We start from the raw sequence: 26,155 nt of genomic DNA on the forward strand, positions 1-26,155 counted from the left end.
TAAATGTCATCTATTGCTTTCAATGTTGATTTTCAAATATACTGGATACTCTATATACTATAACAGTCACATTGCAACACTCAAGTCTCAGACGGACTAAATCAGTTTTCAGGTGGTTTTCATCCACTTGTTCTTTACAACAGCTGGATTGTGGTTGTGGTTGACAGGGAATTGCTAAAAGACTCCATCACTAACTTCATTTCAGTTCCACATAATTGAAAGATAATGTGAAACCTAATTTAGCCAAAGAGAAAATTAAACTGCGTACCGGAGGGAGGGTACTTTATCTATTAAGATGGAATGGTTGGTAAAATTATGGGTAGGTTTACACAAATCTGACTGAGAAGGATGAAGTTGTTTGAGGATTTAGGAATTTACTGTGCATTTGTGTATTTGTATTGATACATTTGGATTTTAGTTTGATGGGTTTATACAGTATCAGAGTTTAACTGCCAGGTTGGCTTAGCTTTAGCGGTCTCAAAATACACATGTAGAATAATTAGCAAGTCAGGTATCTGCTATAAAGTTTCCTTGTGTTTATGTACAAAACAAAGTTGTCTGTAAGTGACTGCTGTCGAAGCTGACCTGGACCGAAACTTCCTAAGTCATCCTCTCTCAGCAGTGGACCAATGAGCTCCAGGTGAGTATGGATGTACTGGTTGATGTGCGAGGCCCACTGGTCACACTGATGGAGCCTGCGGAGAAGCTGCACTGTTGACTCCAGCAGCACTGTGGTCCGAGGGCTGCAGAGAGGCTCCCCAGGGAGTAGATTACTGGGCATGCCTCGCATCTGGAGGTCACGCAGAGCCACCTGGGAGAAATAAAGAGACACACTTTTGTTAGAGATAACTTTTACACATAACTCAGCAAAATATGCACCTTTTTTCTAATATTTCCTCACGTTCCCCCTGCAGTCATTTGACTTTAATTTGGTTAAATAATGGGTGTGTGGAGTTCCTGGGTCTTAGCATTATTATTTTCATTAAACTAAAATGTTTGGTGACAAGAGCACAGGATGCCCTATGGAGTAAGTGTCTGTAGTATGTCCAAAATATCTAGTACCTTCTCTCCAGGATTACTGCTGTAGAACAACACACAAGGGTACAGTTCAGAGGCCACCACTCCTTCAAATGCCAACTTTGGCTCCTAGCAGAAAAACACAAACACGCAAAGAATGCTGAAAAACACATCAGTCATTAAAGATTGAAACCCTTTAATGTTGACTGTGAATATTAGGTCAGACCTTGTCATTCTTAGCAAATGATATGGTGTGAGCCTCCATGTCCAGGATGCAGGTGATGGTGTCGCCCTGGGTGAAGGAAGGAAGCGTGCGGACCAGTTCTCCTCCATGGTACAGATTGCCACTGTAGGCACGATACAGCCACATGTCAGTGGTCGTATGGTGGTTGTGATCTCTGACTGGCCAGCGGGAAACACCAACACATGTTCCTTCATTGCCTCTGTTCTCTTTGGTGATGTAGAACTGAGGAGAGAAGTTAGGTATATTTCAAGTTATTAAACATGTTCTGGCAGCACAATTCAGTGGTAAAAAAGTGGTAAATATTTATCGTCGATACCAATTCTTACCTTCCATATGAAACATCCAGATGTGATGCCAGTGGTTGCCAGGCCATAACCTTTCCCTCCTGAGCCATGGGAGAGGATATTCCCACTCTCCAAAGAACAGCACATTATCTTGTGTGGGTCAAAGGAAAAATCTCCAATGGGAATACATTCATCATAGCTGCCAGGATTCTGCAAAAAAAAAGTTGGAGAAAAAAAAGGATGTTACTATCAATTTTCATTAGCTTGATAAATAAATAAATGACATGTTAGAATGTGTAATAGCAATCGATAAATGTAAGATATATGTGTGTTTATTCAACACAATCAGACACATAATTCATTAAAATTACAAATGCCGCTAAAATCCTAAAATTGTAAAATGAGAGTTACAGATGTATGAAAACAATGAACAATTATGACTAACTCGCTGACAGAGTTCTACTGTAAATAAATTATCAGCTCCTTGTAATTTGACACTAATTAAATTTGTTGTTATTTTTCTGTCCTCTCACCCCCCCTCCACCACACAGAACAGGCCCATCTGTTCTATCAAGTAGCCCTGCTGTTTTCAGTCTCATCACTGCCACTAGGAGTTTCACTTTTTTCTAAAACGCAGCATTTTCTGAGATTTGGATCACTGGATTCACTCACTGTTGTCAGTTTTTAAGAAACCTCAACACCTTCTGTCATTTCGACTTTTTAAATAGGGTGTTTGTTGTGATGACTTGCAAAAAACTCTGCAAATCAATGCGACATGATGCCGATACCGATATCAGGGAATTAAAATTAATGAAATCAATATTTCGGCCGATATACACACATTTTTTGCAGTGATCCCTAAAATGTGGTTATCACACACTTGTGACAAAAGAAATGTAACAAAGATGAAAGTATTACAAGTATAAAATAAAAGGTAAAGTACACTGAGAAGTACATAGTGTTGTTAATGTAATACTGCTGTATTACCCCCTTGTGTTTTTCATGCGTCTCCTCGTGGCTTTTCTCAGCTAGCGGTTCTTTCCACATATAAAAAGACAAGAGCTGAAAGAGCTGTTTTACAATCTGAAAAACAGAGAAAAGGAAACGCCTTCATTATCAAACAACTTTAAACAAACACCTTGGCCAGCCTTTAATTTTCATGTTTCATTCATATTTTTTTACATCATACCTGTTGAACTTGAACAGGCTCAGAACAAGCAGGTAACAATCTTTCTAACACATGAAAGGCCAAAAGCTTAGTGCGTAGGTTCTGGAAGCAGGGAGATCCTGGAAAAAAGAAGACGGTGGAGGTGAACAGGGAATTAAAAAGGAATTCAACTGCTGTGCACTGTAAACAATAGTAATGCCGTTTTATGGTTTTGAACTGTCTCACCAAAAGAGCACTTGTGTGAAATAATGGCCATTAGTGGATCAATCCATTTGACAAAAGTAGAAAGTCTTTTCATCACTCTTAATGACAATACACGCCTCAGAAACACCAAGAAGTCTGCGAGCTGAGATTCAACCACTTTGCTGCTTTCGACTCCTAAAACAACAAAAACAGAGCAGAACTGTTTTTAAAAATGGAAGGACTGTAAAAAGCCACATCTGTTCTTAAGAACAATATATCTTGTTAAATTGAATTACAGGACATTCAAAAAACTTATTTAATTAAAGTTTAAGATAGTTAAATTTGCAACACCAATTAGATTTGCACTCTTGCTGCTGGAGTCCGGATCTGTTTTCTCCGCTGTTCCTCTCTCTGCTGTCTGCTGCTGGTGGAAAGTATACAGGATATTTTGGAGCTGCTCACACATCACTTCCATTAGAGCATGGGATACTTCTAAAGGCAGCAAATCCTCGCAGGAGCTGAGAGCACAGGATAATTTATTACAGAAATGCAAACACTGAAGTGTATTTTCAATCATATTTACAATCTCTTCATCCTCACCTTGAAGCCACAGTCAGAATCTGAAGCAGACGAGTGCAGGCAAGTTTTACAGCCCCACTTAGTAGCATGGATCCAGATGTAGAGGCTGCAAACCAGCCCTGGTTCATCAGTGCACAGCTGTTGCTGGTCAGCATGGAGAGGATCTCCAGGATACCACATTTGATGACCAGCACCAGATCAATTGGCTGGTAGCAGAAATTCAGTGCAAACATCGTGGCTAGGAGGAGGTGCTGGCAGGAACCTGGGTGTAATAAAGAAAAAATCTCAACAACATGCAAAATAAAATAAAAGTTTATGTGAAAAATAGCCAACGGGGAGTAGCACTAGGCACCACATGTGAAATGTGAAACAAACATAGGCAAACCTGGATGTTCTCTTTCCAACACAGCCCTCTGTTTGAGGACACGCACCACCTGCTGGTAGAAGGTGTGGGCTGCAGATTGTAGCTCTCTTTGCGTATCCATAGAAGCTGAATGTGTACCAGACTGGATTGAGATAAGATGGATAGAAGAGTAATTAACACAACCAATGAACACAATATGCAGCGATCTTCCTCTTTCCATCGGGATAGAATTAAACCATAATTCATTAGTTCTTTCCATCTTCACTGATCATAAACATCTGCATTAACATTATGATAGCATGATCATTATCTGTACCATGTAATGCTGCATCTCATAATTATTTCCAGAGTGAGAGCCGATGATTTGTGTTCCCAGAGCGAAGCATCCAGAGAGGAACTGAAGCTGCACGGACTGCAACAAGGCAGGAAACTGAGGGGAGACGGTGAACCCACTGCTCTTTTCCTCCATCTTAGACAGGAAGGATGACATCTGACACAAGGCCTCCAGACGCAACTGATCACAACAAAGGCAGTAGTTAGTAGTGTAGTGTTAGTAGATACTTAAAATAATTTTCAGCACTGCAATTTGCAGATTTTGTTGCAGGTTTTCAATTATTTCCACCTTTACCTAAAGATTCACAAGGTTCAGATTCAATTCAATTTCCAATTTTGATTTAATTTGATTTGATTCGATATCGATTCAAATAGGGATGTTTTAGTTACAATTACGAATTTTGCTTGGATATGAATTCTGAGAGAACTCATGCTGTAAAGGAATCCTCTGACCTGGTGCGAGATTTGTGGTCAAACCCTGCGTGTGGAGAAATTAACAAGATATTGTTATGATTTTAGCATCTAGTTAATAAAGTGCTGCAGTGAAAGAACAAAAAGTAGTGACAGATGTGGGCCTATGTATTCAAACACAGGGACATAAGAAAAAAAAACAAACAAAAACGTTCTCGTTTTAGACCACCTTTGTGGCATTCCAGTTTATGAGGTGCACCTGAATGCACTACGATAGTCCATGTCCGTGTGCTGCATGTGTGATACTCCGACAAAGAAAGGGCAGCAGAGAACAGAAGTAGCTCGCTCGTAAATTGCACCAAAACGTGGTAGAGACTCTCAGCATAGCTTTTAAAGCATGCTTTGGCAACAAACATTTAACTGGCAGTGTGGTGGAGAGACCTCATCAAATGGAAGTTGTTGTTGTTGAGTGTTAATTTTGGACCCTGACATGAAATCCACAGGAAAAGCCCTCTCTTGACGGATCGATTTCAGGATTTTGTGACTTGATTTCAGATCATTTAAACAAGTTTAAATTGGAAAATTGCTTTTTTAACCCCGCCCTGCCTATACTTGGGTCTGATTATTTTCTGCCATTACATAAATGGGACATAAACACCACAAATATGATGAAACCAACACATTTCTTTAATAAATAGCTGCAGTTCTAATTCCTCAGCAGTAATAATTAAATGTTTGCCTGTAATGCGGTTTAAAAGAGGAAAATTTCATTACCTCTGCTCTCTGTTGCTGCTGCAATATAGCAAAAGCGATGGACTTTGGATCTGCCTGACTACAACTCTGTCCGCCCGGCAGCGTTGGTGACGAGGGCGACAAGTGGATCAGGCTCCCACAGACAAAGTGGAACACCTGGTTAAGAATAGGCAAAGTGCTGTTGCCACCGTGGGACATAGAGGTGGACGGGCTGATACACTGTCGCAGGCGATCCCAAGCGTCCTTCATAATGCCCAGAGAACACAGAGGTAAACCTGGAACAGACAGACCAGAAGAATTAGGGCCTGTATTCTCTCTGTATTTTCTGATATTAATTTTCAACACCTCTTACAGTGTTAATCATTCAGTGTGAATTTATGAGAAAATAGTTGGTGTGATTTTTCTTGCTAACAAAAGCAAAGTCAACTAGGAATAATCCAGTAAGTGACTCACTTTATAATGTTTATCAAAATTCTTTCTTATAATGTAGACTTGAAGCACAATAACAAGTACTGAACCAAAGGAACAACTTAATATCCTTACACAATAAAAACATTTTAAAATTTTGGATGTCCCAAATACTTGCAGATTTTGGGATAAATGATTATCAGCAGTAAACATATTCCACCTACCCATTTTATTCTTGGAGTGTCCCAGGGAGTTTTTGGATTGGTCAGACTAAGTAAGATAAAGACAGTACATTAGCACTGATAAGGAGGTGTGGGGCCACATTTTGGGATAGTACAAGACTTACTTGTTTTCGGCCATCGACAGACATCGTAAAGAATTCTGCTGTTGGTTTCCTGTAAGTAATGTGATGCAGACAGTTAGTTCAGAGAACACAACTACACTTAAAACATATTCTGTCTAACGCAAACTCTACCTTGCTCCGTTGTTCACAGTTTGAGTATCCTCCCTTTCGCTTGGGTCCACCCAAGCAGGCCTGATCCCCAGAAGGAGGAAGAGACAGCGGGACACCACCAGATGGCAGACAGCAGGGAAAGACAAGCTTTCCTCGGATTCCCTCTGCTTGTCCCACTGCTGCTTGGGATCCAGCTCCCTATCTGGGCTGACTGGGCTCTCCATACTGCTGGGGAGCGTTGAGGTGCCGAAGGACTCGTAGACCGTCACATTCTGCTGCACTTGCATGGCCTCCCGGGTGGCCATGAATGATTCTAGGACTTCTACGAGAGACAGGAAAGACACCTGAGGATCAGATGTGTTGTGGTGACGAATTGTGTGTTTGTGTGTGTGGATTATGTCTGTCTGGGGCTGTTTGCCAACAAGGGTAAAAAAAAACATTTTTACCATTTGTAAAGCAAGGGTAAAAAGAGAGATACACATTTCTAACCTGACAGGTACATACGACTATTTCCAAATGTGTCCTCCTCTGTAACCTCTTCTTGGTTGTGGTTTGCTGTGGGGGTTGGGGGCACCTGCACCTCCCGGCTACATTGACCTCTTGGCTGCTGCTCATGACCTTTTTCCACTACCTCCGTTGAGGTGCTTGGCTCTTGCCTGTCTGCATCAGGACTTTGGGGAGATTGATTTGTCTGCAATTGAAAAAAACTCAATGGTCAAAAAAAAAAAAAAAGCCTCTTGAACAGAAGGTATAAAAGGGTGCAATGATTGGCATGGGCAATTTTGCTGTAATATTTACACTACAAATATTTAACTTTGTGTTGTTTATAAATAACTCTGTTGTGTCATATGAAGTGTTAAACTTGTCAAAAATACACAGCTGCATTGCATATATATTTGATTAAGACATAAAGTGGAGTAATTTCTGTAATGGTACCTGTTTGGCAGCATTCTGCACCTGTGACGTCCTTGGAGAGTTTTTATGTGCCAACAGAGTGCTTCTGATTTTATAAACTGTCTCGTAGACGTCTAACAGCATCTCACAGGGCTCATATCTGTCTCAAAGCAGAGTGGATGATGAGCAGTGCACTTACACGACAATCATTTCAAATCATCCTTTAAAAATGACAGTTTATAGACAGCCATTAAAGATTTCAAGATAAAATGCATTTTAGTAAATATTACATCTCTGTTACTGACCTGTCCTGCCAACAGGCTTCATTCTGCAGCCCGGTGTGTTTCAGAAGGGCAGCTAGGCTGCAGCGACAGACAGTCTGAAGCAAACAGTCGCCTGAAGAGCCTCCACTCTCCCATTCTGCTCCCATGGCAAAACAATGCAATAACAACAAAGTCACAGAAAAGAAAAAATACACAACCAAAAGATCAGAATTCAAGGTGAATTCACGTGTGTACAGCTGCATAATAATCAAAGGTAAAAGTACCTTTGCTGCGAGCATACTCCTCCATCTTCCGCCACAATCCACCTGCTGTTCCTCTGGAGGATCCCAGTGCCAGTTCCAGTAAAGTCCTGGTTTCCTCATTCAAACTGAGCTCTGCCAGCCTGGCGTCACTACTGCCCAGCAGTACCACCTCAGTCAGCCACACCATGCTAGAGTCTACAGGCCAAAGCATCACATTGGACATGGGACAAGTGAACAAGTGAAAACATTAATACTACATTTAGAAAATTACAGTTTATATCCTCTTTTACATATTGAAATTGTATCTTATGTAAAATCCTCTTTACCCATTGACTTTAAGAATATTTGCTGTACTATCATGTACAGTAATGTAGCGAACAATATGGTCTTATTATTAGTGGTTCAAAACAGAATGTGAAAGCATTGGTGTGACTTTATTCTTGGAATGAACATCATATTCAGTTGGTATCTATTTTCCAAAATATTAGCACATATGAAAGCTAAGAGCGTGCAGTATGTTTTCCTACCTAGCTGTTCAAAGTCCATCTCAAGGCCGTTCCTGAGGAGGACATTTGATAGCCAGAACTCTGACGTTTTCTCCTGAAGTGAGGGCGGCGGGCCCTGCAGCATACCACCAAGGCAACGGCCGACTGCCAACGCTACAGAGCGTTCCAGATCTAGCAGCCAAACCCACTTGCACTCCTCCTCCTGTTGCTCCTGTCCAAGGCATGTGCTTTCTTCACTTTTATCTGTAAGAGAGATCCCTCGGCATTGTGAAACCAGTCTATGTTTTTTTTTACATGAATAATATGCCATGCTTTGACTAAAAGTGTAACACTGTTGTCACCACTGATGAGAAAAATAATAAAGGATAAATCTTTGGGTCAAGCTGGTAGATTAAAATTCCACTGACCTAAACAGGTTTTCTGTGCCTCAATCCCTAGTTCCTGTTCCTCCAGGAGACCCGTCTCTGGTAGCAACCTGTTGAAATCATTGAGGTGCTCCAACAAGCCCAATAAATGGCTCAGGAGGGGTTGAACCATGGCCAGGGGCAGCAGGAGCAAGGAGTACATTACCTGGCACAGCAGGCTGCCAGCCACTGAGTTGTACAACACCACTGGGACAGGGGTTGAGACGAGAGAGGGGGAATAGAATAACTGATAAAAATAACTGAGGAATACAGATAGGCAACACATATAGAAGCAAAGCAGAGGATTAAATCAAGGATCTTTTTATAAGTGCTTGTCATCAAACCCACTGACACCTCAGTGCTGACTGACCCAAATGCTCAACATATATATGTATAAATGTTTGAAACTGTCTACTTGTCACTAAAACATAAAAAAAGGAAAAGAAAACATTTTCAGGGAAGAGATTTTACTTGTGTTTTGTGAATAAAAGAGTCATCTGAGATCTGTGCCAACACTTGTATAACAAAGAAAAAAGTAGGACAGCTAAGTATCTTGGTTGCGATGACACACACTTTTTAACAGCCATTATTCTTACTGTGCAGTTTCTTGATTATTTGTTTATCCAGGGAACTCTCCTTCAACAGTTTGGTGGATCTTCCGAGTGTCTCAGCTGCACAGGGGAGCAGCAGGTAAAGATGCTCTCGAAGCAGCGTTACACTGCTTTCATCCTAAAGAACAGAGGACTCACTGTGAACATTTCATGTCTGTCAGGACAGCATATTTTGTAACATCTGTTTTTGTTTGTGTCAGCATTTGTTCAGTCAAAAAAAACATTTTTTAATTCCTTTAAGGGTTATTGTAACTGATAATAGTAACAATAATAATAGCTGTGTAATATTGTATACCGTGAAACCGTGATATTTTGAGACGGTTATCATACCCTGATAATCTCAAAACTGTTGCAACCCTACCACAGAGCTCTGGGTAAAATCACGTGTAGCTGATTGAGCAATGTACCTCAGGGCCGGAATGGATGTAGCAATGGGCGAGCAGGTGTTTGTGAAGTCCGGACAGCAGCTGGTGGAAGTGAGAGGGTGGATCAGTCTGTCCCTGACTATCACTTGATAGCTGCTTGTCACTGTTTTTCTCCAGTTCCCCAAATGCTCGCTCCTGTATGAACACAGAAAGAATGCGGAGGAGTCCATCACTCACAACAATGTGCACCAAAATATCCAAACGTGTGAAAACAGGCATCGTGATTTGACAGAGAAAACAATGCACTACTAGTCAAAATGAGGAAATTCAACACAAACATACACACAGGGTCCTCTTTTTCATACCGTGTAAAAACCAATACTGAGAAGCAGGGTTCTGAGCAGCACTTCTGCCAAGTGCAGAGGGTCATAGGTTTCGACAGAGCTGGATGAAGAGGGTGCCCGGACGGACATAGCGGGTGTCAGAGGGGGTCCCAGGGCTGTCACCTCCCCAAAATTGCTGTAACCTAGTAGAGAAGCTACATGGCTCTGATCCTGAAGGCTGCTGAGGACCATGTCTAACTGCAGACGCTTTGAACAAGAAGAGAAGAGGAGAGAATTGTCTGGTATTTGATCATTTAAATGTGAGGTTAACAAGAGGAAACACATTTTCACATTCAAGCAGTCTTCAACACATATTGCCTAGCAACGCTCAAAGTTGGCAGAAGCTTCATCCATGTTCTAGCCAACTATCCCGATCAGAGTCATATTTAAAATGAGGTAAGGCAGAATACATGTCCATGGCTGTTTAATTGAATTGTTTCAGCCTTTATCTCCTTTGTTTTGACAACATTTTCCATGAAAACACACTCCTGACTGATAATGTATTGAGGCACAAAAGCACAAAAAGCACCATAACTAGTATTACGATATGTACGCATAGGCAAATTTTAAAAATAGCACAAAAGATTTCTGCATACCTGTCCTTTCGAGAGGACATTCAAGCTCTGAGGGCCCTGAGGAAGGAGGGACAGGAGCAGTTCTGTCCGTTCCCTCAGTGGAGGCAGCAACAGGGAAGCACCAATGGACAGCGTGTTCAGAACCGCCTGAGGCGTCAACACAACATGAGAGGACAAGTGGATGTCAAGGGTTAGCATTTACTGCAAGCAGTGAATAACTTGAAATTTGCAAACATGGGCTTTTTAATTAATTGACAAGACAGTAGTTAATGCTTGGTTCCTACAGCATTAGCATATTTTGACAATAATCCAGACAGACTGTAAAGTTTACCTGCTGTATGGAGTCTGGCATGTTGGTATCTATGAGCCTGAAGAGCAGGTTTCTGAGGGGCCTGCCCTGAGCTCCCAGAACCATGGCACCAGTACCCCCCGCATGAGCCAAGGACAAGTGGATGGACAGCAGCTTCATGCACAGCAAGAGAAACTGATGGTGGTCCCTGAGGAATACACACAGAGAGCATTAGGAGTGTCTGTTAAGTAGATCGGAGGGGAAGTGAATGTGTGGGAAGTGAACGTGTCCTGCTGTTAATGGTGATGCAACAAGTTCAAGGGGCCAAACAGAACATTTTCTGCAGGTGATTCTATACCAAACAAAGTTTTAAAAAGGAGTTAAAAGGAGTAAGAAGTTATACAGTATAATCTGATTGAGTGCTGTGTTAATTTGATTTCCTACCTTTTAGATAAGAACGGGGCAGGGGGGGTGTCATCGCCGATGCCATCGCAGTAACTTTCTAAGAAGTTGCGTAGGTAGGTGAATGTACTCTCTTCCAAATCGACACAAAAGGGCCTGTGCCATGCCACCAGTTGCCTGGAAAAAGCACATATGTGTCAGGACTGATAAGGTAGACCCACAGATATGACAGGGGATGAGAAAAGAACAGTTCAGTAGTTTAAAATAAAGCTGAGCACTGAAAAGCTGCAACACAGAAATGCCACTGAAATATGTTTATGGTGTAGAGGAATAGAGAGACAGTCACAATACCAAGAGAACACAACCATTACAAAAAAGCAGACCTTGCTCACTGAGTGGATGGACATTTAAATTGGTTTTAAACAAGATGAGGTTCTACCTGTCAGTCGGAACTGCAGTCCAAGCCAGGCTGTGAGAAGTGCCTGCAGTGATTTGCTGGATCGATACCCCCTCCAGACCAAGCACTTTCTTCGGTTTGGTGATCGGTGTTGAAGTGTGGCCTTGCCCACACTGGCCCATGGTGTTGTTCCCCCAAGCATACACTTCATTCTCTGATGAAAGGTGAACAACGCACAGTCACACTCTCAGTAGCCCCTTAACAAACTTATACACCAAATTAAAACAGCATTCTGAAAGCAAGGTCTAAAAAGGTTTTAAATAACTGACTTTTAACTGCTGAAGATCTCTTACCATGGGACAGAGCCAGACAGTGGCTGTCTCCACATGAGATATCAATGATCTTGGTGATACTCAGGTCTTCTATAAACCTGGGTCTCAGAGAGGTGGTCTCAGAGGAGCCACATCCTAAACACGAGCCACAGCCCCATGCAAACACCTGAATAAATAAGATTTAACACAAGTGTATGAATTATTGGAAAAAAATATCAATCTCGTCCTTTCTTTATATATGTATGAGGTGATGGTAATATGCTCCTTCAAAATAAAAGCTTTCCACAAAGACAACATTGAAAGAGCTGAGTTAGCTGAGTTAAAAGTTTTTGACATTTTCACTGCTTTTTGTGGGCAGATCAGTTTTGTAAAAGAGCTGTAGGTGCAAACTTCGTTCTTCAGTTAATACAGAAAAAGACTATCATTTGGTGTTAGGCAATTTTGACATTGGCAATTCATGTCTGATCCAAAACGCTGCATCTCACCTGTCCTGCAGAGGTAAGGGCCAGAGATGACTGGCTGCCAGCACACACTTTCCTGATGATGAATCCATGTAGGGCCTCTATGACCTTGGGGCGATACACACGATTGGTGTCTCCATGACCTAGTTTACCTGCAAGGGTGAGTCATGTATGAGTCCCAGCATTAGTTTAAAAATAAACAAAGTTGGTGTTATAGCCTTGAAATCAGATTTTTTGCTCAAGCAAATTTTTATTTTCTGTAATAACGAAAGTCTACCAGTAAAAACAGCCATTGCATTATGGGCTTAAATTAAACTGTATGTCACTCGTCATCGTACCATTATCTCCTCCTCCAAAGGACCACACAGTGCGTCCATCTTGTGCCACAGCAATGGTGTGGGAGCTGCCGCAGGCCACCTGCCCCACACCACTGATGTCCTTTACCAGTGTGGGCATGTTCCGACTCTGACTGTCACTGTGACCTGCACAGAGGAGGAATAGAAGCAGGTGTTGCTAACATACCGGAGGAAGGATTTCACTGAAATTGTTGAGACAAATAAGCACAAGCAACTTGAGAAAAAAGTGACGTACCAAGTCTGCCAAAGTCGCCTTCTCCCCAGGTGTAAAGTTCTCCATCATTAGTCACAGCGGCACTGTGTCTGTAGCCAGCAGACACACAAACAACAACCTGCCGGAGACACATTAATATGTGATAGATTATGTTAAATCACATGGCTTTCTCATGGTAAATTTCAGATCCATCTTCCCTCCCAAAAGCAGGGTTTTCTGCTTGCTTACTTTGCCCAACAGCGGTCCTTGTATGATTTTGGGGTATTTCTGTGTTGCACTGTTGCCATGGCCCAGTTTCCCATATTCTCCATCACCCCAGCTGAACACCTGAAAGGAATAGTGGAAATTTTTACAATTCATGAGAAAGAATTTCACTCACACCTACAGAAGAATTGGAAGTGACTAATTTTACAGTATTAGTCACTGTCAAGAATCTACCGTAACCAAGTTAAATTAGAAAAATAAAACATGTGAAACATGTAGCAGTGGTGGTTTTAACTTCTTACCTCTCCCTCTAGAGTGATGGCCAAAGTGTGACCATCAGAGCCCTTGGAGGAGGACACCTTCTTCATGTTCCTATGTGGTTCCAGCACAAGTTTCTTGGGCATAGACTGGTTGTTGGAGTCCCCCAGGCCCAGCCGGCCATAGCTGCCTTTTCCACAGGCTTTCACCGAGCCATCTGCAGATACCGAGAAGGTACAGTACTGGCCTGCCTCAATCTAAAAGAAGAGCAGAATGCAAGTAAGGACATTAAAGGGTGAGATGTAAAGCAGCGGAATAGTACAATTCTAAAGATATATCTTTTAGAAAAAAGGCTTTAGTTTCTGGCACACTTTCAATTTTTCCAACCCACGTGTTCGGAAGTCAATACAACAGATGATACTGTTATAGGTGTTTAAAGGTGAAATAATTTTCTTTCTTTGCATTTTTATGTATTTTCTACTGCACGGTATATTCTAAACTGTAAGAATGATAATGAATTAAGTACAAATGTAAGTAAACCTGAAAGATGGTAAAAATGTTGGTCCTTATCTTATGCGTAGCCATACCATTTGAGCATCACTAAAGCCCTGAGTCAGCTTTGGCAGCAGGATTTTCTCCAGGGTTCCCTCTGCCAGCTGGTGGCTGCTGTTACTGCCCCACACATACACCATGACTGTGTCGCTTTCTGTGCCAGGAGCTGCTGCCTCAGTGCTGCAGGAGCACAGGCAGTAGGATGCTAGATTACAAATCTGTCAAAAGGGAGGAGGGTGAAGTCCTTAAAGTCAGTAACCGCAAAGCATAAAAGCTCCTAATAGTGGCAATATTTTATGTGTTTGCGAGTATGTGACTCAAATCTCATTTACCTCCTCAAACAGGCAGAGAGCTGCCTGGGAGAGTCGACAAAGTCCATCTGCGTCCTTCTTCAGCACCTGAGTATTGACGGAGTCCCCACGGAAACCCTGGAAAAAAGATTTATGTTCAGCCTTCAACATAGATGCAAACAGTTTTATGCGCCCATATTTTTTAAACCAGCAGTAAAAATCAGAACATGAAAAGCTGTAGTGATATGTCACTGCATCATAAGGCAGAAGGCGAAGTCAAGAAAGACAAAAATGTAAAAAAAAAAAAAATTGATCCTAGTCCTTAGATGCAGAAACGTGTGTGATTCCTTGGGGCTTTCTGTTTTAAATTATATGTAGGAAATACACAGCCATGGTTGTCAATTGAGAAAGAAATATTGCAATGCTGATTAGTCTGCTACAGGATGACTCAATACACATATCAAGAGAGGGCAGTGAGACTGACTCAATCTTAATCCTTATCTGCACACTAATGCATCACTCCAAGATTCAGATGAGACCGACAGCCTGCAGCAGGGATGGAGAGCCATTGTCCTGCTTTCCAGACAATGGGCCTGATTTATCACTGCCAATGGAAATGCATTAATGCAAAATTACTAACAATTAAGTAACATAGCAAGGCAGAGCAGAACAACCACACAGACAATCTTAATGGGCAGACAACAACTCATAGTGAGTTGTCAACATATCTGAACTTCTGAAAGGCTATTGATTGCCTTTCTTTATGAGGCTCTGTTAAGAAATAAGAGTTTGCCATACAGTCAGAACAGGGGCGATTACTCCAGGTGATGCCATGTTATGGTCCCACAAACAAATTAATCCAAATTACCATATGATATCAGGACAAAGAAAAGTAAAAATAGTCCACAGACACCAGTGGTATAAATAATAACAGTGATGGATAAATAGTTAATAGCTAATGATATATAAAGTCAAAGGAAGATTATTCCAAACTGGAGGGCAACAACAGACACAAAACAAATGTTCAAATTTGAAGAACACGTAACATACCGAATATTGCCTCATTTGGAAAAGCGTTTGATGGATCACATCAAAGCCTACACCAGATGATTGCTGGGGGCTCAGTGAGGAGGAGGAAGACAGTGAAGAGGTGGGTGAGGACATGGAAGCAGCCAAGGCTACCTCCACCCACTCCAGCAGAAACTTTAGAGAGCCTCTCTGCATGGCCAGGCCGAGCAGCAGCTCCAGCGCTAGCCTCCGACCAGTCGGGTCCGCCCCACCGGTCCCGCTGCTCACTGATGTCTTCTTCAGGAAGTCGGCCACCTGTGCCAGGCAGTCCAGCCCGACTGACGGGATCTTATTCTCATTGGCCAGAGAGAGCGGTGGCAGAGACGTCAGTACCGAGGACGCCGTGGCGAGCACGTCATTGCAAAGTACCGACTCCGGATGCACTGAGGCTGCATATCTCCAGTTCTGCTGCAGTAACGAGAAGAGTAGACTCAAACCTGTCCTCACACCCATCTCGATCAGAACATCTGTACCTGACTTTACTTTGGATGTTCCCCCTGGCAGGCAGGGCTCTGAGGCCAGCTCAAGTTGCCCACATTCAGTGCCACTGTCTGTGGACTGGGAGGGTAGCTGCACGCGGAATTTGTCATGGTATTTGCTGTGAAGTGCGTAGTAGATCCTTTGGAGAACTACCAGCCTGTGATGGAGGCCCAAGGTGTAGGAGGTTTGCGTCAGCATGCGGTGAGCCAGCCATCGCTGGCTGTGAAGCAGGGATGACAGGTACTCTTCCTTCTCCGCCGAGGCACTGGACTCGCACTCGAAGTCTGGCAGGCGTGGGCCGACGAGTTCTTGAACAGGTTGAGCTAGAGTCACCACTTCCTTGTTGTGAAGGAGCTTGTTGTAGAGTGTAGCGGCTCCATGCCTCCTGGCTGTCTGTACACTGTCTTCAGCTGCCCAGGAGCTATTGAAGTGCTCCTGCCACTTCAGCAACACATGGGTCTGACAAGGCACCATGTCTGGGCATTATCTAAAGTCGGATGTACACCTGAAAAACAAAGCGGAGAAAGATTAAAAAATTCACACGTATCATTTCCTAAGACTTGATTATGAAATGGCTGTTTTTTATTCCCATGTCATCTCTCATCGTTATTATTTTACAGGCAACATTTGCTGCTGGGAGCCAATCTTCTAATGCGTTTTCCTGCCAAGCAAATTCAGTGTAAAGGTGTCTGGTTTCTCCCTAGTGTTGGCACTTCTCCAATATACATTACATCCGGGCTAGTGGCATAAGCCCAGTGGGTACCGCTGAAATAGGTCAGCTCACCCTGTGATTCTGTAACAGCTAATCAACACACCCACACTAATAATGAGGGAGACTTTTGTCTCACAAGCTGTAATGCTATACAATACCGAGGGACTGATTCGGTTTATTATTATAAGCTTCATAATAGGGTCGGTCAAAGAGTGAAACCTGCTTTGAGAGATTAGGCACACGAGTGATAATAAGCTGATCCCCCTGCTAATTCATTCATATTCTTTGTCTCAGTCAAAATGAAGTAATCATAGTGAGCGTCTCCAAGTTGGTCACCTGATGCTCTGAAATACAATCCCATGTAAAGACCACTGGGGCTCCACCTAACCCCCGAGTCTGTCTGACTGTCTGTCTGACTGTCTGACTGTCTGTCTGCATTTTAGTCTGCTTTCTGAACAAATAAAGAGCTAGTCTGTTGTTGCTGTTGAGTGGAAATTATATATATTCACAGAGAAGCTTTCCTGGAACAAAGAAATACAGATTTTGGATTTCCCATTTAGCGTTTTAGTTAATCATACAAGGGTTTGTTGACTGGACTCCTTCAAAACCATGTAATCCATACTGAAGGTTAAATGTGACAGTCCCATTCCATGACAGTCACAATATGCTAGTTAGCATTCATACCTTAGTGGGTGATTTCATGGGAATAACACTCGCATTACATTCCCATGGTAAAGCACATTCATCCAACTAAAGTGCATGAAAGAGTAGATGTAATAACAACTAGGCTAGTATTAAACTAACTGGTAAAATCTGCTGTTAAATAAAGAAATCTCCATACTCTTTGGTCAAGGCTGAGACTCCTTCTAGGTTTAAAACTAGTGATAGAAAGCTAATAACAGGCTGCTAAACATGTGAGCATGCCACTTCTTTGACCACAGTAAACACAGTCACAGAGCCTCATCTCTCCTGCCTTGCCTGAGGCCTGTAGGGCTATATGGTTTCCACTCTGGCCAAAAATAACAGCAAGCATTGATATAGTAATAGGCTCTTCGGTCAGACAACCACTGCAAGCAACCATCATGAGGCGCAATCATCTCTGATTGTGAACTATTAGGGATTGTAGGACAAAAACACTGGAACCACAGTTCACCAATATCAGTCCATCTGGGGACATAGCTAATTACCTGTTAGTGATTACAGATAACAAATTGGGCCAAATGTCCCAGAAACTTGCCAGTGAGCTATATAAAATAAAATAAAAATATAAAGGTTAATAACTGGGCTCATTTGTAGTCCTCGAGGCTTATGATGAAACCCTTCATATACCGAAATACAATGTCAGTAATTGACATTGAAGACATGCAGCAGCATGTGTAATCAGAAGACAAGTCAATTTCAGTGATATCAGGGAACAGTGACAGTAAAACTGGCTTACATTTTAAAGTAAAGTGAATCGACGGCAACACGCACATCTCTTGGTTTATCTCTTTTAGTGGTGCAGGGAATCAAACCCAGCAAAAAATCTAACTCCAGAGAAAACCATTAATTTACCACACGCACTTATCACCTCTGTGTTAATAGATTTATTAAATAAGGTCAAAAAGACCTTTTCTAAGACACGCCGTCTTCTATTTTGAGACTGTACGACATGATGTCTTGAGAAAGGTCTTTGTGACGGAAACGTCGACATTTTTTAATAAATCTATCAATGCAGGTGAAAAGTGTGGGTTATTTTCCTTGAAGATTCATCTGATAAATTAGTTTTTTTTATTCATAGATCAATCAAATCATTTTGACAGGTGGCGTGGCTGTGATTTGATTCACAATTAGCAAGAATGATAATGATAATAGTTTTTCACAGAGAAAAACTATTAAAATCATCATGGTGTGACATCTGATGGGGTCTACCAAACACACGTGTTTTCTTAAATCTGGAGAACAAGATTTGTAATCTTCATTATAATGCTGTTTTATAGCTTCTTGCAATTTGGATACTGCACTTAGTAGGGCTGGGCGATATGGCCTAAAAATGATATCGCAATATTTTTAGGCTACATCTCGATATTTTTAAATCTCCTCAAAAGCACTTCATTAATGCTACAACTGGGAGACAAATACCCTCTCTGTTTTGACAACATTGGTGACGATTAGTTTTTTCACAAAATATCAACACAATGACAGTCATTATATCCACATTATTGATGACTATTTATCTAAGTGGGTAAAGACAAGCACTGCAACGAGTAGAACAGTCTGGTAAGTTCAGAAAATTACATCACTTTACTGTAATGCAGCCTTTAAAACCAGGACAAAACACCATTTATGCTACATCACGATTTAACAATATCCAAAATCTACGACTATAGTCTCATATCACGATTACGATATTATATCTTTATACTGCCAAGCCCTAGCACTTAACCATATTGCAATATTTATTATATTTCAATCAATTGTGCAGACCTGGCATCATAAGTTCTAATTGGTTTACTAGATAATGACCATACATGTGGCCAAGATGGTTTTTTTATGCTTCAGTTGGCCTGAGTCTAGAGGACAGCGAGAAGCTCAGCTATTGGGGAGGACCTTAACCATCCTGCTTCAACTTGACTGAAGCCAGTCAAGGTGTTTCAAGCACCTGGGTGCCCTTTGATGGCTCCCTGATGGGAGGAGGCCCCCACTGAGGCTACATGTCCCATGGGTGCCACCCAAAATGAGCTGGAGGAAGTTGCTGGGCCAAAGGACGCTTAGTTGCCACAACACTCACCACAATAAGCAGGTAGACAATGGATGCATACTGTAGATCACTGTTAAATAAATGAATTATCTGCTAATGTCAGCACTGAATGGGAGATATTTAAAGGCTGTGTATTCATCTTAACATGAGCTACATAATGTCTGACAGCTTAGTTATCTTGGGCTGCAGGAGGGGGAAGAAGGCAGGGAGCCACCGTTACAGCCCACCGACAATGTCATGTTGTCAGAAGTTAGGCATCGACTTGGGCATTCATGCTAACGACGTGAACCGACAGGATAATTTAACACACAATAAACGACATTATCCAGCCTTGCTATCCGGCGTCTTACTTAGAAGCGTCTGTCAACATTTCGTAGCATTAACGTCGAGGTGTTTGTTTTTTTCTCATCTCCGGCGTTAGTAAACGTTAGCGAATTATTGCGTTGAAGCCATTAAGCTACGCAGACATAAACAGCCAGATATGTGAATATGAGACACAGCCTCCGCCGTGTCATTCACAAACACCGGTGATATTATTCTGCATCTGCGGTGACAGCTGAGCTAACGCTGGCTGCAGTGCAGTTGCTAGTCTGCTTCCATGGCTGTCAAAAAACCCGACCAAGCCCCTCCGCTTGTTGGCTGACAGCTCTCGGCAAAACACTCCCGCGGCTCGCTAACGTCGAGTCGATACGTTCAGGTGAATATCGTGAAGATAAGACAGACAGCAGACGTGTAAGTTACCTTGGCTGTAAACCCCCCGCAGATAAATGGTTTGCGTTACCTGTCCCGTCCCAGTGAGGTCTCCCTTGGACGTGAATATCATATCAACCTTCTCCTCTTTCCCTCTTCTTCTTCTTCGTCGGCTTTACGTTCTCATCGCTGCTGGCAACCGGTGCCGCCATCTTGTGTCCAGGAGTGTGGACTGTCATGTTTTTTTTTTTGTCATATATCTTTTATTTTTCTTCTATTTTCAGACTGAACGCTGTCCAGTGTGTGTTTACTCTTTTTTACAAAGAACCAGAGAGTAACACAAAATCTAAAAGCTTCTTTTTTTTTTATTGATATTAAGTGCCTCTGCACAGAATAACAGATAAAACAGGCCCAGGCTATTTAAAGGGGCATTCCACTTATTCTACACACGCTTGAGATACTTTGATACCACTCAGCCCGTGAAAAAAAGACGCTTAAAGTGATAGTTCAGGTATTTTGATGTGGGGTTGTATGAGGTACTTATCTGCAGTAGATGGCGGTCGGGAGAGCCACAGTGTACTCTGTGGCTCTGGAGAGAGCATTGCATTGTGGGAAATGTAGGACCCAGTGTTTTTGGACCTAAAAGTAAGTGTGGAGAAGCAGCATATCAGCAGCCAAACGTATATATTTTAGCCACCTAAAATAAGTCAGACCTAAAATATATATATCCTCTTAAGTGTACGCTATGTTTTTAACATTTTTGGTGCTTTACGTTGCCGTCAAACAGCCTTTTCCTTTGACACTACATTCTGCTTGTGTGTAGAAAAAACAAGACTTTCTATGGTTGAGTTGAAAACATAGTGTACACTTAAATATATTCATATATATTAGGTAGGACTTATTCTAGGTGGCTAAAATACATCTTGCTGCAATACATCAGGGGGAGAGCTGACGGTCATCTACTGCAGGTAACACACTCACTAGGGCTAAGTACCTCATACAACCCCACATCGAAAGACCCGAACTATCCCTTTAATGTACTCTGTGGCTCTGGGGGGAGCATTGCATTGTGGGAAATGTAGGACCCAGTGTTTCTGGACCTAAAAGTCAGGATATGTTAGCCTCTGCTGCTTAGATTTTGATTATTTCCGTAAAGATCTTCTGATACCCCCCAACTCTATAGGACTGTAATGCTCAATTTTGGGAATTCCCCATTGAAGCAGCTCCAATTTGGTCTCATTTGTCTCCAGTTGTGTGTGTTATCGAGGCCTGCTTGTCAATATTATGCCTTATACTTACTATGTTTTTTGTTGCATTACCAATCAGTTCATTTGGAGAAAACACAAACGAAAACATCTTTATTTGTCTTTAAAGTTACAACATTTTAAAACAGAAGACGACAAATGAAAAACAACATCAACATCAATACAGGACATACTCTTCTCAGAAATTTAAAACCCTCCAGAATCTAATAGTTGGTTGAAATGTGGTCACATGTTACATTTGGTGGCATATTTAACAGTTAATTTGTGACTTTGTTATGTAGTGCCCTTTATGGTGTCGTTCAAGTCAGTGTAGGTGATTTGAGAGGGGTGGCAGGGAATGCCATCCCTCTTATGGGCAAATGACCAGAATGCTTCCTTATTAACCGGCATCTCTTTTTTTTGTAGTTAGATATGTTAGTCTAGACTGCTTAAGTCATTAAAGGGGCTCTATGGAACTTTCTGTGTGGTGGAAGCAAGTCATTAGTTATGTTAGCGGACTTGTGCATAAAGCCACATCCTTTGGACTGTTGCAGAAAATACGACCCGAGTTCTTAATGAAGAAATTCACCATGTGGCAGCATTAAACACCTTAAACAAATCTGCCACAGGCTTGTATAGGCTTGTATAGTATCATTTTTCACATCATGTTTCAATCCGCTCACATATGGCCGATAAAAAGTACATGTTAAATACTACAAATTGTAACATAGAGCCCCTTGAATTACTTATCTGACTGAGGTTTGTGCAAGTTGGAATCCATGACCCATGGCTCCAAATATCATTAACCTTACTGTGACGTGTATTGATCGATTGATGCCGCTGTCTGTGGTGCTGAAGTTGCAGATGGATTTATAATCCGTCCATGTAGTTGCGAGGGAGTGAGAAGATCGTAGAGACACACCGCTGCCTCTAGTGTTCCCTCTGTCTTTTTAGCTTCTGCTGCAGAAAATACACCCCAAAACCAGACTATCTCTGTCACAAAATCTGAAGGGAGATATGATTAAAGCCCAAGTGCAAATCACTTACAGGTAGAGAGCCTACTAGGGCTGCACAATTAATCCAAATATAATCAAAAAGTGCAATATCCAAATCACAAGAAACTGCAGGTTCTTGATGATGGCAGGTGTGACAGCTGCAGAGATGTCCTAGCCTACACATATGCAATGCTCTCCAGATGTTGTTGACCCCAACAAATGTCACATCATCATGATTTAAATGGGTTTATTGTCAGTGAAGATTGAAATTATGACACACAAATAATCATTCACACTATTTCAATCATGTCAATTATACGCCAGTCACAATACTGTCAGAATACTTACAATATGATTTTTGTTTTACTATATTATGCAGCCCTAGTGCCTATACTCCTCTCCTTCTAGAGGAGAAAATATGATGAAATCCAGTGCAATGACGCAGGGCCCTCTGTGTGGCCCCTCCACTGTGATAAAGGTGGCCTCTTTGCCCCTCTGACAGCTTGAGTCCGCCACTGGTCAGTTACTTCTTGTTAAAAAAACAAGTCGAATCATATGATAAAAGACTAATTTCAACTCATTTTGAGATGTCATGTTAAATAATTAATTTCCCAAGAAAATGACCTCTTTCATTCTTGTGTTTTTATTTTCATGATTCAGTTGAAACTGGTTGATCTTTCTATTGTGTTAAATATTGTCAATAAGGCTTCCAGTCATGGGATGTTGTGAAAACATCCTCACATAAAACCCATCAGAGCTGAGCCAGTCACGACAGACCTGCTGGTTTGGGGGGTTCCGTCACTGCCTAACACAAAAACAAACCAAAGATAACTTATGACATCAGGTCACACGAATTTCAATTCCTGGATGGCGGTCCAGAGTAAATCCCACTTCCAAGCCGGATCTCTAAAAAAGGGGCCTGACTGACAAAAAAAAAAAAAAAAAAAGGACGACAACACCGGAATGAGGAAATTGACGAGGGCAAGTCATGTGCAAAACAAAGTTGTTCATCGCTGATAACCATCCAACCTGATGAACCACAGGTCACTCCACTCAAGTCCTCCAGAGGTGCTCCGCTTCTCCGTCTCTCCCCGAGGATCCAGCAACAGACCAGCCAGCCTTTCAGCCTGCAGCCGCATCCTAGTCATGTCTCTTCTCCTCATCACTGTGTTGTCTTCACTTCTGGTGCGGGATGCCGAGGCGTGGGGCGCCAATGTCAAGTACGCGGTGAACTGCCCGGACAGATGCAACACGGAGCGGTGTGGCGGGACGCAGCGCTGCACACGGACCGTCCTGGACGACTGCGGCTGTTGTCAGGTCTGTGCAGCGGGCAGAGGGGAGCACTGCTACCGCACGGTGTCGGGGATGCACGGGGTGAAGTGCGGACCGGGCTTATTCTGCGAGTTCTACAAGGATGAGGACGATTACGGAGACGAATATGGGATCTGCAAAGGTATGTTCACATGCAACATTTAAATCTGCCTGTTGGTGGGCTGTTTCTGCTTGTAGGCTGCATTTTGACTATGTGATGACCCTGCTGCACCAAATGCAGAATGTTATCACAGTGTTTTAGGATCTATTTAGTGAATTATCACATCAGATAGCAGATGCATCATTGCAATATAAGTAAGTGATTAAGAGGCACATGTGCAGATGTGTGCAGCATTGCTTTAAATATGATTTAACTTGATGATTAGCCCATTAGATGCTTGGAGTTTTCATCAATTTGCTTTTTTTTTTTTTTGTCTATTTAGCACATTTCTCCTGATCACTGTGAATTGGGGCCCATATCAGATCCAGTCCTACACTAACATTTCCCCCTCTCTTTGCTCAGACTACTCTACAATAATGTTTTCTCTCTTTACAGACTGCCTGTACGGGACCTACGGGGTCGAGTGCCGCAAGACATGCAACTGCAAAGGTGGCATATGTGACAGGGAGACGGGAGCCTGTCTCAACCTCAAATTCTTCGCCATAATCGCCAGCAACCTCAAGAATGAGCCACAAGCAGGTAAATGTAACCATGAAGACTGTTCAGTGTTGGTGTTATCAGTCAAATGTCTTCCCAAAGCAACTAAATTAACTTATGAAAAGGCTTCTCTGTTGTGAGATGAACTGAATTCCTCCTCTTGTATTTCCAGGGGTCGAAGTGGGCTCAGGAGAGGTCAGCACCGCCCAGAGCACGGACCAACACACAGACAGATCCACGGCTCCGAAGAGGCTCAACCCTCGCTGACAACTGCTGACAAGGCTGAATCTATTCAGTGTAAATGTAGCATTAACTTATAAATGAACTGAAAGATATATTTTATTATGTTAAACGATGGAGAAAAAAAAACTTTTTTACGGCATTTGGAAAGTTTATTTGGTCCTTCACCACCACCACCATCTTTTCTAATGAAATATGCAGACTATGTTATTCTTTCCAAATTCTCTCTGTCTCTGTTTATCTGTTTATACAGTAAATTAGTTAAAATGATCCTGCAGTCTGTTCCCATTCTCTCATTAAGTGTGCCTTCATGCATTATCGTTGAGAAAAATGAGAGTTAATGTCACATGAAAGGGCCTTGCATTTATTTTCAAACTGGATACAGCAATATTTTTCCTTGATTCAGTTTTCCATATCGATATTTTATTTGTACTGTATAGATGTAAAGCAGACATGGAACATATCATGTATATGACACCAGCCAATGTAAAGAATGCTCTTTAATTAAACCAAAGTTATCACTGAATTTGTCATTTGATTTTCACTGCCTAATTATGTATGAAATTAATTAGCAATGCATCATTTGATACTGCAGTATTAAAAAAACCCTAAGAAAACACTGTTGAATGGTTTTATAATGTGGTCATTAATAATTACGAACAGCTGTTGGCAGTTGAAGGTAAATGTTAATGGATTCCTAAAATAAGCGTAGTGCACAGTAGATGATATCCATAAATGTCATTCAGTTGATTGTGTGACCTACACCTCTCTGTGTAGATCAACAAATATACGAGCTGTGAAGTTAAAGACACGTAACAAATACAAACATCACCTGATAATGTGCAAATTATGGAAAAAGTGGAATAAGTCAATAAGTGAGTTCTTTCATCAATCTCAGGATGTGTCTTTGTTTCTTCAAAGAACTTCTTTTCTTTTCTCTGTGCCTCCTTCCTTAGTATTATCCAAGTGACCAGTGGTAGCAGATAAAAAATTGTAAGTTGTATAAATGCTGCAGAGACTGATGTCTATCAGACAGATTGTCTCAGGACTTTCAAATCTCTGTGACACTTTATAATAACCATCAGTAATTAATGTTGAACATATGGTTCATGTAATTTGAGTGAACAGTTATTTGACTGTTAACAGCGAGATGCTTCATAAACCATTTATTAAGCACTTGCAAAGGTTTATCATCATTATCAGTTAAAACTTTAAATGTCCATCCAAATAATGTTTATAGATGAACTACACAGTATTTATTAACCATTTCCAAAGTATTATAAACATCAGTTGCAACTCTACAATTGCTTTATAAATGGTTCATAAAGCATTTCATTGTTTGTTAAGAGTGAAATAACTATTAACCAAAGTTTTAGAAACTATAAATTGACCATTTTTTAATGATGGTTATTATAAAGTGTTACTTTGGCATGCATTATAAGACAATTCACAGTATTTTATCATCAGTGCTGGAAAAGTGAATAAATATACCTGGTGATTGAGTTGAGAAGAACATCCCTGAAGACCTTCATACAGTATTTCTACAAGAACATGACATCTCAACATGTTCAGGGGACTCCTGGTAAAGAAGAAGAAGGAGAAGGAGAAGGAGAATCTTTATTTATCGAATACAATCATACAATGTAGAGAAAGTTTGCTGCATTGAAGCCATCCCTGTGGAGCAGTGGGCATCCAACGTACATCGAATGGGAGAAGAGATTTGTTATTATCTGGATGGCATGAGTGGTATTTATTTATAGAGGGCGGAGAAAGCTTCTCTGAACAGTATAAAAGAAGTCA

General features: G+C 41.6%; 2 protein-coding genes across 4 annotated transcripts in view; one reads left to right on the top strand and one right to left on the bottom strand.

Annotated features, from left to right (window-relative positions):
* Positions 1 to 19,988, bottom strand: part of LOC141005574 (probable E3 ubiquitin-protein ligase HERC1) — a 42,667-nt gene extending 22,679 nt beyond the window's left edge. For all 3 annotated transcript variants that reach the window (XM_073477452.1, XM_073477454.1, XM_073477453.1), the window contains exons 1-38: positions 19,959 to 19,988; positions 15,268 to 16,270; positions 14,260 to 14,355; positions 13,963 to 14,145; positions 13,420 to 13,632; positions 13,142 to 13,240; positions 12,935 to 13,031; positions 12,682 to 12,825; positions 12,368 to 12,495; positions 11,904 to 12,048; positions 11,593 to 11,764; positions 11,196 to 11,330; positions 10,794 to 10,959; positions 10,484 to 10,609; positions 9,870 to 10,094; positions 9,547 to 9,699; positions 9,125 to 9,257; positions 8,532 to 8,735; positions 8,146 to 8,367; positions 7,640 to 7,813; positions 7,398 to 7,512; positions 7,135 to 7,252; positions 6,688 to 6,889; positions 6,220 to 6,520; positions 6,091 to 6,139; positions 5,969 to 6,014; positions 5,358 to 5,611; positions 4,156 to 4,353; positions 3,861 to 3,981; positions 3,497 to 3,737; positions 3,248 to 3,414; positions 2,939 to 3,091; positions 2,735 to 2,832; positions 2,533 to 2,628; positions 1,588 to 1,755; positions 1,244 to 1,483; positions 1,063 to 1,146; positions 586 to 811 (exon numbers count right to left, since the gene is read on the bottom strand). In XM_073477452.1, coding sequence (XP_073333553.1) covers positions 586 to 811; positions 1,063 to 1,146; positions 1,244 to 1,483; positions 1,588 to 1,755; positions 2,533 to 2,628; positions 2,735 to 2,832; positions 2,939 to 3,091; positions 3,248 to 3,414; positions 3,497 to 3,737; positions 3,861 to 3,981; positions 4,156 to 4,353; positions 5,358 to 5,611; positions 5,969 to 6,014; positions 6,091 to 6,139; positions 6,220 to 6,520; positions 6,688 to 6,889; positions 7,135 to 7,252; positions 7,398 to 7,512; positions 7,640 to 7,813; positions 8,146 to 8,367; positions 8,532 to 8,735; positions 9,125 to 9,257; positions 9,547 to 9,699; positions 9,870 to 10,094; positions 10,484 to 10,609; positions 10,794 to 10,959; positions 11,196 to 11,330; positions 11,593 to 11,764; positions 11,904 to 12,048; positions 12,368 to 12,495; positions 12,682 to 12,825; positions 12,935 to 13,031; positions 13,142 to 13,240; positions 13,420 to 13,632; positions 13,963 to 14,145; positions 14,260 to 14,355; positions 15,268 to 16,239 — 6,664 coding nt within the window. In that variant the 5' untranslated portion in view covers positions 16,240 to 16,270; positions 19,959 to 19,988. The remainder of the gene's footprint in view (positions 1 to 585; positions 812 to 1,062; positions 1,147 to 1,243; positions 1,484 to 1,587; positions 1,756 to 2,532; positions 2,629 to 2,734; positions 2,833 to 2,938; positions 3,092 to 3,247; positions 3,415 to 3,496; positions 3,738 to 3,860; positions 3,982 to 4,155; positions 4,354 to 5,357; positions 5,612 to 5,968; positions 6,015 to 6,090; positions 6,140 to 6,219; positions 6,521 to 6,687; positions 6,890 to 7,134; positions 7,253 to 7,397; positions 7,513 to 7,639; positions 7,814 to 8,145; positions 8,368 to 8,531; positions 8,736 to 9,124; positions 9,258 to 9,546; positions 9,700 to 9,869; positions 10,095 to 10,483; positions 10,610 to 10,793; positions 10,960 to 11,195; positions 11,331 to 11,592; positions 11,765 to 11,903; positions 12,049 to 12,367; positions 12,496 to 12,681; positions 12,826 to 12,934; positions 13,032 to 13,141; positions 13,241 to 13,419; positions 13,633 to 13,962; positions 14,146 to 14,259; positions 14,356 to 15,267; positions 16,271 to 19,958) is intronic.
* Positions 19,989 to 23,199: 3,211 nt separating this feature from the next.
* Positions 23,200 to 24,881, top strand: esm1 (endothelial cell-specific molecule 1). The gene is made up of 3 exons (XM_073478132.1): positions 23,200 to 23,599; positions 24,014 to 24,157; positions 24,288 to 24,881. Exons 1-3 carry the CDS (start codon positions 23,293 to 23,295, stop codon positions 24,380 to 24,382), a joined length of 546 nt encoding a protein of 181 aa, XP_073334233.1. The 5' UTR covers positions 23,200 to 23,292; the 3' UTR covers positions 24,383 to 24,881.
* The last annotated feature ends 1,274 nt before the right edge of the window (positions 24,882 to 26,155 follow it).

Source organism: Pagrus major, chromosome 12, assembly GCF_040436345.1.
Source record: "Pagrus major chromosome 12, Pma_NU_1.0".
NCBI lineage: Eukaryota > Metazoa > Chordata > Actinopteri > Spariformes > Sparidae > Pagrus > Pagrus major.